Consider the following 14,379-nt stretch of genomic DNA (forward strand, 5'->3'; position numbering starts at 1 on the left):
TTCCCATCGTGGCTCAGTGGTTAATGAACCCCACTGACTAGTATCCATAAGGATGCAGGTTCGATCCCTGGCCTTGCTCAGAGGGTTAAGGATCCAGTGTTGCCATGAGCTGTGGTGTAGATTGCAGATGTGGCTTGGATCCAGCATTGCTATGGCTGTGGTGTAGGCACAGTTCAACCCCTAGCCTGGGAGCCTCCATACGCCTTGGGTGTGGCTCTGAAAAGACAAAAAAAAAAAAAAAAAAAAGAATACTCCAGATCAATGTTTCTCAAACTCCATGTTCACAGGAATCCCCCTGGGACTCCTGCTGGCAAGGCAGGCTGTGATTCAACAGGTGTGGCTGAGGCCTGAGAGTCTGCATTTTCTGACAAGTTCTCAGGGGAGGCTGATGCTTACAAGTCCATGAACCACTTTTAGAGCAAGAGACAGATAATGTACTTTCCTCCAAAGCTGACTGGTCTCAGTTTTAGTTCGCATACCCTTGGTAATACTCCCTGCTCTAACTTATTTGGAAGGTGTTGTTTATAGGAAACATTACTGAAAACACAACTGGAAGAAATTCACATCACTTAAAAAATTTTAAGGCAATTGTTCTTACCTATACTCTGGTAATGCCATCGAAAGAAAATTCGTTCAGGTAGAAACTGCAGTATTTTCTACAAAACAAACAAAAAAACGAATAACAGATGAAAGAAAATAAATAACAAATGAAATTACACATTTTCATGATAGCCCACAGTACATGCCATGTATACAGATATATTTTATACATATATACAGATATATTTTAGAAAAAAAAGATTTGTAATAACATAAATGTTGCACTTTATTCTGGATCCCCATGGGACAGTTTCTTTGACTTGTCCCAAGCAAGCTTACGTCCCTGAATGTTTTAAAGATATCACTGTCCCAACTTGAATTCTCCCTAATGGAAATGATAAAAAGTGACAATTTTATCTTAATTACATCATGGCCATTACTAAAATATTAGAGAGTAACTTCTCAAATGCCAGATTCTCTAGGTTTCTTCTTTTTCTCCTTCCACTTCCCATTTCCATTAAAATCAAGACTCAAGAGAGAAAGACTCAAGACTCAAGAGAGGTTCCATGTGCACCTATGTTTTATGATTCTTTTTTTCCCAGTCAAAATGTATTTATTTATTTAAAAATTTTAAAAAACTCTAGAGTACTTTGCAATTTTCAAGTTTCGCACACACGATTCCATAGAATAACCATTTTCATTTCCCCATCTCTATACTGCCAACCCAACTGATAACCACGAGTTTGTTCTCTGTACCTCTTGTCTGTTCTTTTTTGGGTTTTATTCACTAGTTTATTGTACTTTTCAGACTCCAGATATAAGTGATACCACACAGTATTTGTCTTTCTCTGACTTGAAACTTCACTCAGCGTTAACACCCTCCAAGTTCATCCATGCTACTGTAAATGGCATTATTTCCTTCTTTTTTACGGCTGAGCGGTGTTCCGTTGTATGTAGGTACCACACCTTTATCCATTCCTCTGTTGATGGGCCCTTAGGTTGGCAACAGTCAGTAATGCTGTCAAGTTTTATGATACTTTGACTCATACTTTCTCTTTACTGAAAAATTTCCTACAGAGGCTATTTCAATATGTTTGATAACAAATGAGTGTTAGTTGTTGCAGGTTGAGGTCTCTGTGTGTGGTTAGGAGTGCCAGTGGTTTACTGGGGACCAGCATCTGTGAGGGAGAAATGAGGAAGCTGGATCTGGTGGGGGGCCTCGAGTGCCCCTGAGAGCTGACCACCGGGGAGCACTGGAGCAGAGACTGACAGCACGGGGGTTGGGGGTAGTTCCGGCTGACCCCACTCCTTGCAGCTGGGCTTGGAGGGGACACGAGCAGCACTGCTGTCTGCCACAGTCATCTTCAAAATACTAACCAGACTCTTCTCATCATAACCAGAGGCTGAGTCCTAACAGAAGAGCACCCTACTTTGGGGGTACAATCTCTGCCAGCGGTGTTTCCCATCGGCTGGCTGCTGTCTCACAGGGACAGAGCCTGGGCCCGCTGAGCCCCCTCCCCGTCCTGCCTCCTGCTGTCCAGGCCACTCCCCCGAGTGCAGGGCACGGCAGTGACCCCGTGTCCCCCTTCCTCATGCTCTCTCCTCCGGAGGAACTTGGCGCCCCACCTACATCCCAGAATCATTTCCTGCTCCCTTCTTGCTGCTCAATCTGAAAATTGCATACAGCAGATGCCGAAAAAATTACTCCAAAGATTCAGGGTAGAGCTCTTTTTGGAAGAGACGAGAGCCTGGCCTTGTTCTTCAATCATCACTGGGGTCAGGAAACCGATCTGGCACTGATCGTGCTTTTTCGGCTTTCCAAAATACAGGCTGGTCTTTTTTCTTTTTTTAGTATGCAACAAAGCAAAACGTCTTTTTAGGATAAAGGAGGACAAAGAAAACAGCAAGATGGTGGGCATCTGGATGCGTGGACACTGTCTGTCCATCAGCCACCGAGGCTTCCAACTCCCCATCATCGCCACTTCTGGATAAAAGTTTTCAGGTTTACCGGATGCAGAGACTTTAAAGATACTAAAAAGACACCCCAGAAGGTTTGGAGAAGAAACACCATGCCCATCAGATGAGCTACCAAGAACACTCCCAAAAAGATGGAATCTTACACAACAACTCAAAGGCAGGGAAGCGTCACCCGCGCAGATGCTCCTTGCACTCAAACATGGCGAGGGCCATTTTTTATGCATTAAAGTCTATGAGGTCAATAAAAATAAAGCCCCAAGCAACCATCTGTATCTAAATGCCAAGCCTGTCCCTCAGCAAGTCCCAGATGAAGCCTACCTCTACGGAGGCACATGAAATGCGGCCTTTCTACTGCAGCCGACAGTCTAAGCTACACCGCTGCGAATGGCACATAAGCTATTGACATCTTGTTTGTAGTTTCACGAGAGAGTAAAGTAAAAAAAAAAAAAAAAAAAAAGATGCAGGAAAGCCACACAGTGTGAATAAATATTACTTTTCTGAAAAACACATGGCTGTAGTTAATGCCTGGCGTTCAGCTGCATCTATATGGTAATCCATTACAGCACACTCGAAATCGAAATTAGGCATTACTACTGATCAGCACATCAGGGAATCTGTCATTCTTTTAACTGATTATCCATAGTTCTTTTTTCTTCAGAACCTATTGCATGACCAGGAATAATGTGAGATGTAAGCTGGAGTTTATACAAGATGCTATGGTGTGCTTTCAAAGCACTGGTCTTTGTTTCATTTGTGCAGGAAACTTTTTTTTTTTAATTACTACCAGATGACTGCACCACATCCCAGGAGATTCACACTTGATTTCAATTCCACTTAGAAAGGTAGGACAGTGAAGAAGGAGGAAACTATTCACTACTGATTGATGCAAGGAAATGAACTCAGACAACGACCAATTCCACCTGTGTCCACAGACAGAGCGCATGGGGTGCAGCTTTCCCCAAAACCAGTCGCGTGACACAGGGGTGGGAAGTAAAGAAAACTCTGATCCAGGAGAAAAGAGAAAGTTCAGTCTGGAAGAACAGAAGTCCTTCAGTTCCTTGGCCTTTTGAGCAGGAAAAGTTTAGAAAACTTACCATGAGAAAGGGCAGCTGGGTTTACAGGAAACACACTATGAAGCCGGGGCAGGAGTGTAATCGGTGTCGGCAGGACCCACATGAGTAGGGACCCGTGGCACGGATGCGCCCAGCGAGACCTGGGGACCAGGCAGCCTTCTCCAGCCGCCCCGGGCCTGGCCACCCACCTCTCACTAAAAATGAATCCACTAGCTAAGGTGGACAACACATTTTCATTGAATTTTGAGCATCAACATTTATTTGGGACTTGGAAATTTAAGAAAAATAGAGCTAAAGTAAGGAACTACATAACCTTTTTTTTTTTTTTTTTTTTTTTTTTGGCTTTTTATCTTTTTAGGGCCGCACCCACGGCATACGGAGGTTCCCAGGCTAGGGGTCCAATCAGAGCTGTAGCCGCCGGCCCACACCACAGCCACAGCAATGCCAGATCCAAGCCACATCTGCAACCTACACCACAACTGACGGCAACACTGGATCCCCAACCCACCAAGCAAGGCCAGGGATCGAACCTGTGTCCTCATGGTTGCCGGTCAAATTCGTTTCTGCTGAGCCATGACGGGAACTCCAGGAACTACATAATCTTAAAAATAAGATGACTACTACTAAAAAAAAAAAAAAAAAAAAAAAATGACTATAAATTTTAGTAATGCTTTTCTTCTCCTCCCATGTACCTTTCCAGCTAATCACAAGCCATGCTGTTAACTGAGTCAGGAAAGCACAGCTCTACCTTCTCCCATCATTTTCAGCCTTTAAAATCAAACTCAGGAGTTCCTGTCTTGGCTCAATGGTTAACAAATCTGACTAGCATCCATGAGGATGTAGGTTTGATCCCTGGCCTCGCTCAGTGGGTTAAGGATCTGGTGTTGCCGTGAGCTGTGGTGTAGGTTGCAGACACGGCTTGGATCCCGAGTTGCTGTGGCTCTGGTGTAGGACATCACAGAGACAAAGAACCTGTGAGCAGGCGTGAGATAAAAAAACTGAGAACGGAACTGTGCTTCCCAACATGATAGGAAACTTCAACACCTGATAGACCAGCACTCAAAAGGCAATACTTTTCTTGGCTAACAAGAAAAAGAAATATTTCAAGAGACTTAAAATACATGGCAAAGACATCTAAAGGAAATATGGAATGCAAAAAGAGAGAGAGACAGAGATTAGGGTGGGGGGACATCTAATTTCTCCCTCTTGTATTTTAGAAATCAACCTATATAAAAATGTTGGAAAACCTCACTAAGCAACAGAAACCCAGAACGAGTAAAGGATCCCACTTACAAGCAGAACACTCAGGAATTACTGCTTAAAACACAGATAAGGAGTTCCCACTGTAGCTCAGTGGGAATGAATCCAACTAGTATCCGTGAGGATGTGGGTTCAACCCCTGGCCCCCCTCAGTGGGTTAAGGATTTGGGCATTGCTATGGTGTAGATCATAGATGTTTTGGCATTGATGTGGCTATGGCACAGGCCAGCAGCAGCAGCTCTGATTCAAACCCCAGCCTGGGAACTTCCATATGCCTTGGGTGTGGCCCTAAGGAAAAAAAAAAAAAGCACTGATGAAGCTGCAAAGAGATGCATGGGGGTGGGGGTGGCCCCCCTTCCATGAAAGCAGAACATTCCCAGAACATGCAGTAAAGGAGACCATCCTAAAGAGGAATGGATTCCTTGCTCTGAAACAGACTTGATGAAAGAAGAGTATATTTCTCTAGAAATCCTAATTCATGTTCTTAAAAGACCCAAGAGGACACTGAATCCTTTTTAAGACCTAGGTTAGCCAAGACATGGAAACAACCTAAATGTCCATCGACAGAGGAGTGGCTAAAGAAGATGTGGTGCATATACACAATGGAATATTACTCAGCCATTAAAAGGAACGAAATCCCAGCATTTTTAGCAACATGGATGGACCTAGAAATTATCATGCTAAGTGAAGTCAGTCATACAATGAGATACCAACATCAAATGCTTTTGCTGACATGTGGAATCTGAAAAAAGGACAGACTGAACTTCTTTGCAGAACAGATACTGACTCACAGACTTTGAAAAACGTATGTGGGGGTGGGGGATACACTGGGGTTGTGGGATGGAAATCCTATAAAATTGGATTGTGACGATCACTGTACAACTATAAATGTAATAAATTAATTGAATAATAAAAAAAACTAAAAAAAAAACCTAGGTTAATAAAAGCAACAGATGCATAAGGAGGTTAATGTTTAAAATCAGAAGATACCACACAGAGATGAAAACCTGGAAAGCACGAATCTAGGAGCCCATCAGAGTCTTCCACGTAACTTCGCGCTGGACACTGCACATCATGAGCCTCCCTAGAACTAAATAAGCTGGACAAGATTAAGTCTCTAGGCACAGCATATTAAAAGCTATAAATTCAATATATAATTTAAAATGCTAGGAGTTTCCTTGTGGTGCAGTGGGTTAAGGATCCAGCACGGTCACTATAGTGGCTTGGGTCACTGCTATGGCACAGGTTTAACCCCTGGCCCTGGAATGTCCATACACCTCAGGTGTAGCAACCCCCCCCCAAAAAAAAAGCTAGATATCAAAAAAAAAAAATTGGGGTTATCTGCAAATGAACACAAGACAGTCTTTCTGCAGCATCAAGCTCCAGATGACAGTGTGGCCAGTGGCTCACTGCAGCCACACAGGACAGAACAGGTACCATGGTACAGATGGACATGAAGAAAAGAAGTCCCACCGCAAAACCCAGACATCTCCATGTGAACCCAGCATATGACAGATAACTAAACCACAGCTCTTTTGGAAAGCAAACAAAATGCAAGCGTTTTGAGGAAAAAAGATCATGATTTGAAAATTATATAGCCAGCTGTATGTGTTTGAAGTTAAAAAAAAAAAAAGATATTCTAGAGCTGGAAGTTTATCAGCCACATGCCTCACTTCCTCAACACACTAACTGATTCATATTCCAGCAGATACAGATAAATAATCCTAAATCAAGGGGGTAGGTGCATAAACACTGTGAGCAAGTAGCTGTATTTACATAATTGGAATTAACATGGATACAAAATAGAGGTAAGTCCTCAAACTATTAACCTAAGAGTAATTTAAAAATATTTTAATAAAAGTCTGGATATAAAATGCTTAAAATAGCTCAACAGTGAGAAGTACAAAATACATATGTGGTTAAAGCACTACAAATACTCATTATTCTCGATATAGATAATAAAAAGTTCAAACAGCATTTTGTTAATTTAAGGATAATTATTGGGGAGTTCCCGTCGTGGCGCAGTGGTTAATGAATCCGACTAGGAACCATGAGGTTGTGGGTTCAATCCCTGGCTTTGCTCAGTGGGTTAAGGATCCGGTGTTGCTGTGAGCTGTGGTATAAGTTGGCTCGGATCCTGTGTTGCTGTGGCTCTGGTGAAGGCCGGCAGCTACAGCTCCGATTCAACCCCTAGCCTGGGAACCTCCATGTGCCGCGGGAGTGGCCCTAGAAAAGGCAAAAAGACAAAAAAAAAAAAGGGATAATTATTGGAATGACAGAAAATAGAAAGTACATCTTCCAAAGCATAAGATAAAGCAATAACCTCTCCCCAAAAAACAAAAGTAGAAAAAAAATTTTTAATGTTAATTATCACACACACAAATAATAAATATAAATACATTAAATTCCTCTACCAAAGACCAAGTCAATAAAAACTGGCTTTCTAACACACAGGAAGATGAATGATAAAACACACAAAATGACATATATCAGGTGCACATGAGCACACACAGCAGAGCAGTATCAATATTAAGTGAAAAGGCTTCAAGGGGAACAAAAGGAATTATTTCAGATTACAGCGTAATTCACGGAGTTCCCATCAAGGCTCAGCGGAAAGGAATCTGACTGGTATGCATGAGGACACAGGTTCGATCCCTGGCCTCGCTCAGTTGGTTAAGGATTCAGTGTTGCCATGAGCTGTGGTGTAGGTGGCAGATGTGGCTTAGATCCCATGTGTCTGTGGCGTAGGCCAGCAGCTGCAGCTCTGATTCAACCCCCAGCCTAGGAACCTCCATATGCCACAGGTGCAGCCCTAAAAACACCAAAAAATGTAATTCACAACTTAGCTATAATACTCATGAACCTTTATGCAACAAATAACATGGCACAGAAATAAAAACAAATATAAAAACTGAGGGGGAAATACAGTTATAGTGGGAGATTTTAATGCATTCTTTGGTGGATAAAACAGGCAACAGAGTGCAACGCAGCAGACCTGAATATAGTAAGACTGGTTTAATACATATAAATATATATAGAGAGAGAGAGAAAGGAGAGAATTTCACTTCACAGATTTTTACATTCATAAAACATTTACTAAGTTACTTTTCTAAGCCATGTAAATCAAACCCTTATAGTAGGAAATGCACACGCCACAAACACACTCCATGCACTGGGAGTCCACCACTGAGAGTCTGAACTAAAAAAATTCTCAACTACTTGGGGGATATTACGACACTCTTCCAAGCAACACTCAAGTTTACCAAAAAACTCACGCAACGACAATTACAGACTAAAAGTGATCAACAATAAGAAGCTGTACAGAAGAAATTGGTCAAAACTGAAGCAAGAAGCAAATCTATAGACTTTAATTTTCTACTACACAAGAAATAAACAGAACTGTTCTTAACTCAAGAAGTTGGGAGGAAAGTGACTGTAAGGAAGAAATCAACAAAAAATATAAATAAAAGCAGGAGTTCCCGTCATGGCTCAGCGGTTAACGAATCCGACCAGGAACCATGAGGTTGCGGGTTCAATCCCTGGCCTTGCTCAGTGGGTTAGGGATCCGGTGTTGCTGTGAGCTGTGGTGTAGGTTGCAGATGCTGCTCAGATCCCGCATTGCTGTGGCTCTGGTGTAGGCCAGCAGCTACAGCTCCAATTCGACCCCTAGCCTGGGAACCTCCATATGCCGCTGGAGCGGCTCAAGAAATGGCAAAAAGACAAAAATATAATAAAAATAAAAAAGCAAAGTAGTTTTCATAATAATTAAATCATCTCCAACACTGCAAATCACTAAGCTATAGGTAGGGATCTGAACTGCTAGTAGTCCGGTAGTTAAAACAAATATCCTCTGAATCAACCATCTATTTGATTCATTAATGACTATTCTTATAAAGTGTCCCTTCTGTGCCAGGTACCATTTGATGGGTCAAAGATAGAGAGACACAGGACACTGTTCCTGCTCTAAAAGCTACAGCTCTAAGGAGAAAGGGCAAGAACGTCGGAGGTGTCAGTCTGGGTGCCCTCAGCAGGTGCCCATGAGACAGTAGTAAGATGCTGATGAGATGGACGGGAGACAAGGGTGTAGAGGGAGGCAGAGACTGGACCAGGAAGGGCCCTGAACACCTTGCTGGGGAGTCTGATCTTTGACTGAAAGGTCCTGAGAATCAAAATTACATCACACAAAGGACACTCCAGGCAGGTGAGGGAGACAGAAGGGAGAGCAAATCACAGGCCAAAACACTAGATAGCAGGATACTTCAAGAGAGGAGTAAACTGAGGCTCTGAATGAAGCCTGAGACAGCAGGCAGGGGAGGGCATCAAAAAGTACCAAAAGGAAATGTCCAGAACCATGGAGTAGAGAGAACACTGTCCATATAGGTTAAGAGAAATAGGTACCAATAGGAAATCATTTTTACTAGGTACTAAAAACACAACATCCAAAACTTGGAAGCAAAGGTGCTTGATAGATGGTAAGAAGATATTTTTGCACTTTGCTTATTAAGATTATGCAAAGGTCTGACTTTTTTCTTTTTTTTTCCTTTTCTTTTTAGGTCCGCACCATGGCACATAGAGGTTCCCAGGCTAGAGGTCAATCACAGCTGTGGCTGCCAGCCTACACCACAGCCACAGCAACGCAGGATCCGAGCACCCCATCTGCGACCTACACCACAGCTCACGGCAATGCCGGATTCTTAACCCACTGAGCAAGGCCAGGGATCGAACCTGCATCCTCATGGATGCTAGTCAGATTCGTTTCGGCTGAGCCACAATGGGAACACCTGACTGCTTTTAAAGAAAATCGAATTTCACTAGACTCTTCACCTTTAATGAGAAGATTTTCAACAGCCTTCACAAATGCCCAAATTGTAGCACATAATTCTACCTATAACATGTGGTTTTGCACTGAACACCATACTTGCTACAACACATTCAAGAGGAGTCTTCTCTACACAAGCACCTGACACTGAGATCTGTCACAAGCAAACCCATCATGCTCTTCATTCGAGCTTCTTTTCTAGCTAAAAACTGTACTGTTCAGATCTCTTCAATGTTGATACCAACACAATCAGTTGTCTGTTCTGTGGCATCTCTCTCTCTCTCATACACATACACATACACATACACACACACACACACACACACACACACCTCTTACTTCCAGAAACTATCCAGATAAGGGGAAAGCAGAGAATTCACAAACGTCTAGCTGAGATGCCAGCACGTGGTCCCCCCCAGCCCCTGAAACCTCAAGCATTTAAACTCGCACTTGGGCACCATTAGAGAGTATGGCAGACCCACAGGTCAGCTCAGGCCTGACCCCTGGGCCAAGTCTACTCGGCAACACCCAGGTCTGCAGGATCAGCTGGTGTACCACAGGCAGGCATCCAGCAGGGTCGCCTACAACCCGTCCAGTGCCGTGAGCACATCAGACACTAGGTGTCACTCTGTAACAGCCACCACGCCGCATCCAAACAAAACCGCCAACACAGCCAAAGTACATAGGACTAGCTCCTGAACAGACAGAAAAAGAAAGCAACTCGTCTGAACTGTGTTCACATACTAATTCCAATCCATTTAAGGGGAGTAAAAAAGCTCTTTACAAGTTTTCTGCTGTGCTAACAATGAATACAATGTGCTCAAGTTTTATTGAGAAGTTTCCATACATGCGGCCCCTGGAGGCTTCCTGGAAGCATCTGCTGGTCCTGCCTTTGAGGCACCCACTCCTGAAGGAGCCAGCTGCCCACAGGCTGAGCATGCGCTGTGAGAGGGCTGGCACGCCAGGGGGCTCAGGGTGCCTGGGCTGCCACAGATAAACGGGAATGTAATTTCAGACATCCACTAGCATCCTGTCTCCAGTTTCCCCTCCTCTGAGGTACACTGAGTAATTCAGTATATCCTGTTGGGTCCATCCCAGGTTTCTCACCTCCAAGCCTCAAGGCACAAGGAAAACTGTAGTTTTGGTATCGAATTTAGAAGTTAACATGTCCACTGAAAATGGATCCTTTCAACAGATACTGTCATCCAATTCGAATTATTAACATGCTGTGATAAGAGAATCCAATTGTAACCACAAACCACGCATTCAAAGAATCTCTGGAAAGAACTAAATGTTTACAGCTTGCGTCCATCTTCCAGGCTGCAGAGATCATAAACACTTCACGGTCAAGAGGAGGCAGCAGAACCACCATGTGCTGCAGCAACAGGAGCTCCGGGGCCCGTGTTTTATTATTTGCCAGCATCCAGCACAGGGCTCGGCACTGAGCAGCAATTGCTGAGCTAAGGCACCACCCAGACAACCCCTGAGACCAGTGAGCAAGGGCAGGACCGGCCCAGCCTCCACTGCTGCCACGAGGAAGCCAAGAGGCGTGGGGGAGCAGGTCACACTCCGCCACAATGCGAATGCCACCGACTGGAGTTGCTCCCAACTGAGGGCCCAACATGAATGAAAATGGGAAGCGTGACTAACACTGTGAAGAAAGCCAGAACAATGACACGCCTCTTATTGCCATTTTATACACACGTAACATATTCAAACAAGCCCCAATGTCATAAAGACAACCGCACATTCTGGTTGTGATAACCAATGGCACTGACTCTGGGCAGCTTTGGGGACGGAGAGGACCCTTGGTGCGCTCAGTTCTCCAGAAACTCTGAACTTCCCCTGACTTTTCTCAGTTTCAATAAATCAGGTAGAATTACGGCAGTGACCCAGGAGCTGCATTCAAAATTGGAGTCATTTTTTTAAACAAAAAGAAAATCCACGGAAGTCTCCAAATATTTGAATAATTTAAGTTCCTCAATAAGAACTTATATTCTGAGGATTTAAAAAGAATCTGTTTTTCTTGTTCATGTTATTTGTTCTTGTCCCTCCTCCACGCAGTAACAGTACAGTGGTCCTTGAGTGAGAGGCCTGTGAGGTCCTTCCCATCCGCGTGGGGAGGGGGGCAGCATGGAAGGAGGTTTGCACCCTGGACAGTCTGGAATAAATAACGACAAATAACGCAGAGGAAACAGGGGCTGCGCAAACTGGGTAACTGTAAAAATGCAATTCTGCCGCTCTGCTCTGTGTCATTTGCTCATACGAAAAGCCATGGTGTGAAGAAAAAGGGCTGTGACTTAGTCCTGCAGGACACCTGCCCTGAGTGCACCAACCTGGCTGTGATTCGGTCCAAGCACCTCCATTGAACCTTTGCTAGAGTCCTGAGTGTGTCATTTCCAAAGAGTAGTAAGAGATACTCAGTTCCACCAAAAGAAGGATGGCAGGGGGGAGACCAACATCTCAGAATTGTTTATAATTCTATCCATCGTTCTACTTTCTCTTCAGGCAATTCTCCATTATTAACTTCCAAAGCAGAATAGGGCTATTAAGCGTGAAAAGATATAAATAAATGCACGTGTACGGTAAATAAAATCGATGCTCAAATCATGGGCTGGCACCCACAAAGCAACCACACAGAGAGTGAGACAAGCCATCGTCTCACCTTCTGCTCAAGCCTAGGCACTGCATGCACCAGCCCAGCTGTATTACCATCCAGAAAGCTATTAAGAGTCCTTTCCCCACATTCTCAGGAAGAAAGGTGAGGCTAAATCCACCATTTACAGAGGCCCCCTAGGTACACCAAAGAACGAGAGACCCCGTGCTGAATCCACTAAAGCAAGACAGAGACCCCAGTGCAGCCTGGATTCCCGACCGGTCAACTGTGCCTCTGACATCACTAGGCAGGCGTGGCTGCCCAGCGAGACTGCTCCCGAGTCCCGCCTCCAGCCCAGCGTCACCGCCACACAACAGGGAAGGAGACGCCAGGTAGGAGCCCCGACATAAATGTCAAACAGTCCATCTCCACTAGAAAAGGCAACATAATAAAATCTAGTGACCACGGTATCATCCCCTCCTCTGTCGGCCTTGCAGGAGCTCTGGGTCACCTTCACTCAGCAGGCAGCCCATTTGCCACAGTTTGCCTCTCAGGTCCAGGCTTCTCCAACCAGATCTCCCACCACAGGGGCCGGGCTGAACCACCGCAGGACCAGCGGGCACTGTCTGGGAGGACACCCAGAATGTCCTCTTATCACGGGACAGGTGGATACAGAGAAGAGGGAAGGTAGGAGGGGATGAAGTACTACTAAATACTCTGGCCCTTATTATAGTATTTTCATCTTAAAATAGGCATGAAAAGGGTAGAATGACACTGGGTGTGGCTGTTTGCAAAAGGCCACCCTCAAGCCCTGCCTTCCCAACCGGTTCTCCTCAAACGGGTGTTCTCCTCAGCCAACACCTGAGAAGCCTAAGGACATCGGTTCAGTAAAACCCTAAACCTGTGAGTTCCCGTTGTGGCTCATCAGAAATGAATCTGACTAGCATCCATGAGGACACAGGTTCGATCCCTGACCTTGCTCAGTGGGTTAAGGATCCGGCGTTGCCATGAGCTGTGGTGCAGGTTGCAGACCTGGCTCGGATCTGGTGTTGCTGTGTCTGTGGCATAGGCTGGGGGCTATAGCTCCGATTAGACCCCTAGCCTGGGAGCCTCCATATGCCGAGGGTATGGCCTTAAAAAGCACAAGCAAAACAAAACAAAACAAAACAAAAAGCAAATGAAAAAACCCTAAACCTTCTGTTAAGTCCCTTCCCCATGAGGACACGATATGCCACATGCTAAGGACTTAACCAAGTGCCTGAAGAGGAGGAAGCAAGTCTTCAGATGAAGTCACGAGGCCCCACCAGAGGCTCCACGGCCTGTCTGCTCAGCGGCCCCTGGCACACATGTGGCTCTTCAAGTTTAAATTTTAATCAAGTAAAACTACTTCATGTTAACATTCACTCTGCTCAGTCACACTAGCCACGTTTCAAGCATGAAATAGCCCCTGTGGCCAATGGTTGCCTAATTGGACCAAACGGATATAGAATGTTCCCACCATCAAGGAAAGTTCTAGTAAATGGAGCTGCTTAGAAGAGAAAGCAACTGAGAGGTTTAGATACTCAAACTAATCAGAGCCAAACTGATTTAATTTTAAAACTAAGTAACAGCATAAAACTAAGTCTCATGCTAAAAGACTCTCCTGTGAGCTTTTTATTTTGCAGACTTCGGTCAAAGCTACGTTTGTAGGACCACCAGTTGGAATCACTGAAGAGACCCCAGAACTCCTCTGGCCCATCCCTGGCCCCGGGGACACAGAAGCCAAGGGAAAGGAAGGTCACGTGCCTCGGTCGGGGCCACACAGCTGGTGGTGTCAAAGCTGGATCTAAACCTAGCCTCATCTTCGGCCACCTCTTCCCTATCTCCTTTACAGAGAGTTTTAGGCGAGAAAAGAAATATTTCTAATATTAAAATACCACATAACCCCATGGAAGATGAGAATTTAAGAGGCCTTAATCCAGAGTTCCCATCGTGGCTCAGTGGTTAACGAATCCGACTAGGAACCATGAGGTTGCGGCTTTGATCCCTGGCCTTGCTCAGTGGGTTAAGGATCTGGCATTGCTGTGAGCTGTGGTGCAGGCTACGGATGCAGCTCGGATCCCGAGTTGCTCTGG

General features: G+C 44.7%; 1 protein-coding gene across 14 annotated transcripts in view; it reads right to left on the reverse strand.

Annotated features, from left to right (window-relative positions):
- RALGAPA2 (Ral GTPase activating protein catalytic subunit alpha 2) overlaps positions 1–14,379 on the reverse strand; it is a 271,235-nt gene that overhangs the window by 230,366 nt on the left and 26,490 nt on the right. For all 14 annotated transcript variants that reach the window (XR_014832899.1, XR_014832897.1, XR_014832895.1 and 11 more), the window contains one exon: positions 599–656. Coding sequence is in view for 4 of the 14 variants with exons in the window: in XM_021078032.2 (XP_020933691.1) it covers positions 599–656 (58 nt within the window). In the remaining 10 variants the exon portion in view is untranslated. The remainder of the gene's footprint in view (positions 1–598; positions 657–14,379) is intronic.

The sequence above is a fragment of the Sus scrofa genome, chromosome 17 (genome assembly GCF_054392235.1).
Source record: "Sus scrofa isolate SSC_HxYL_T2T_F1_AM1 chromosome 17, Sscrofa_HxYL_maternal_Yorkshire_Landrace_v2.0, whole genome shotgun sequence".
NCBI classification, from domain to species: Eukaryota; Metazoa; Chordata; class Mammalia; order Artiodactyla; family Suidae; genus Sus; species Sus scrofa.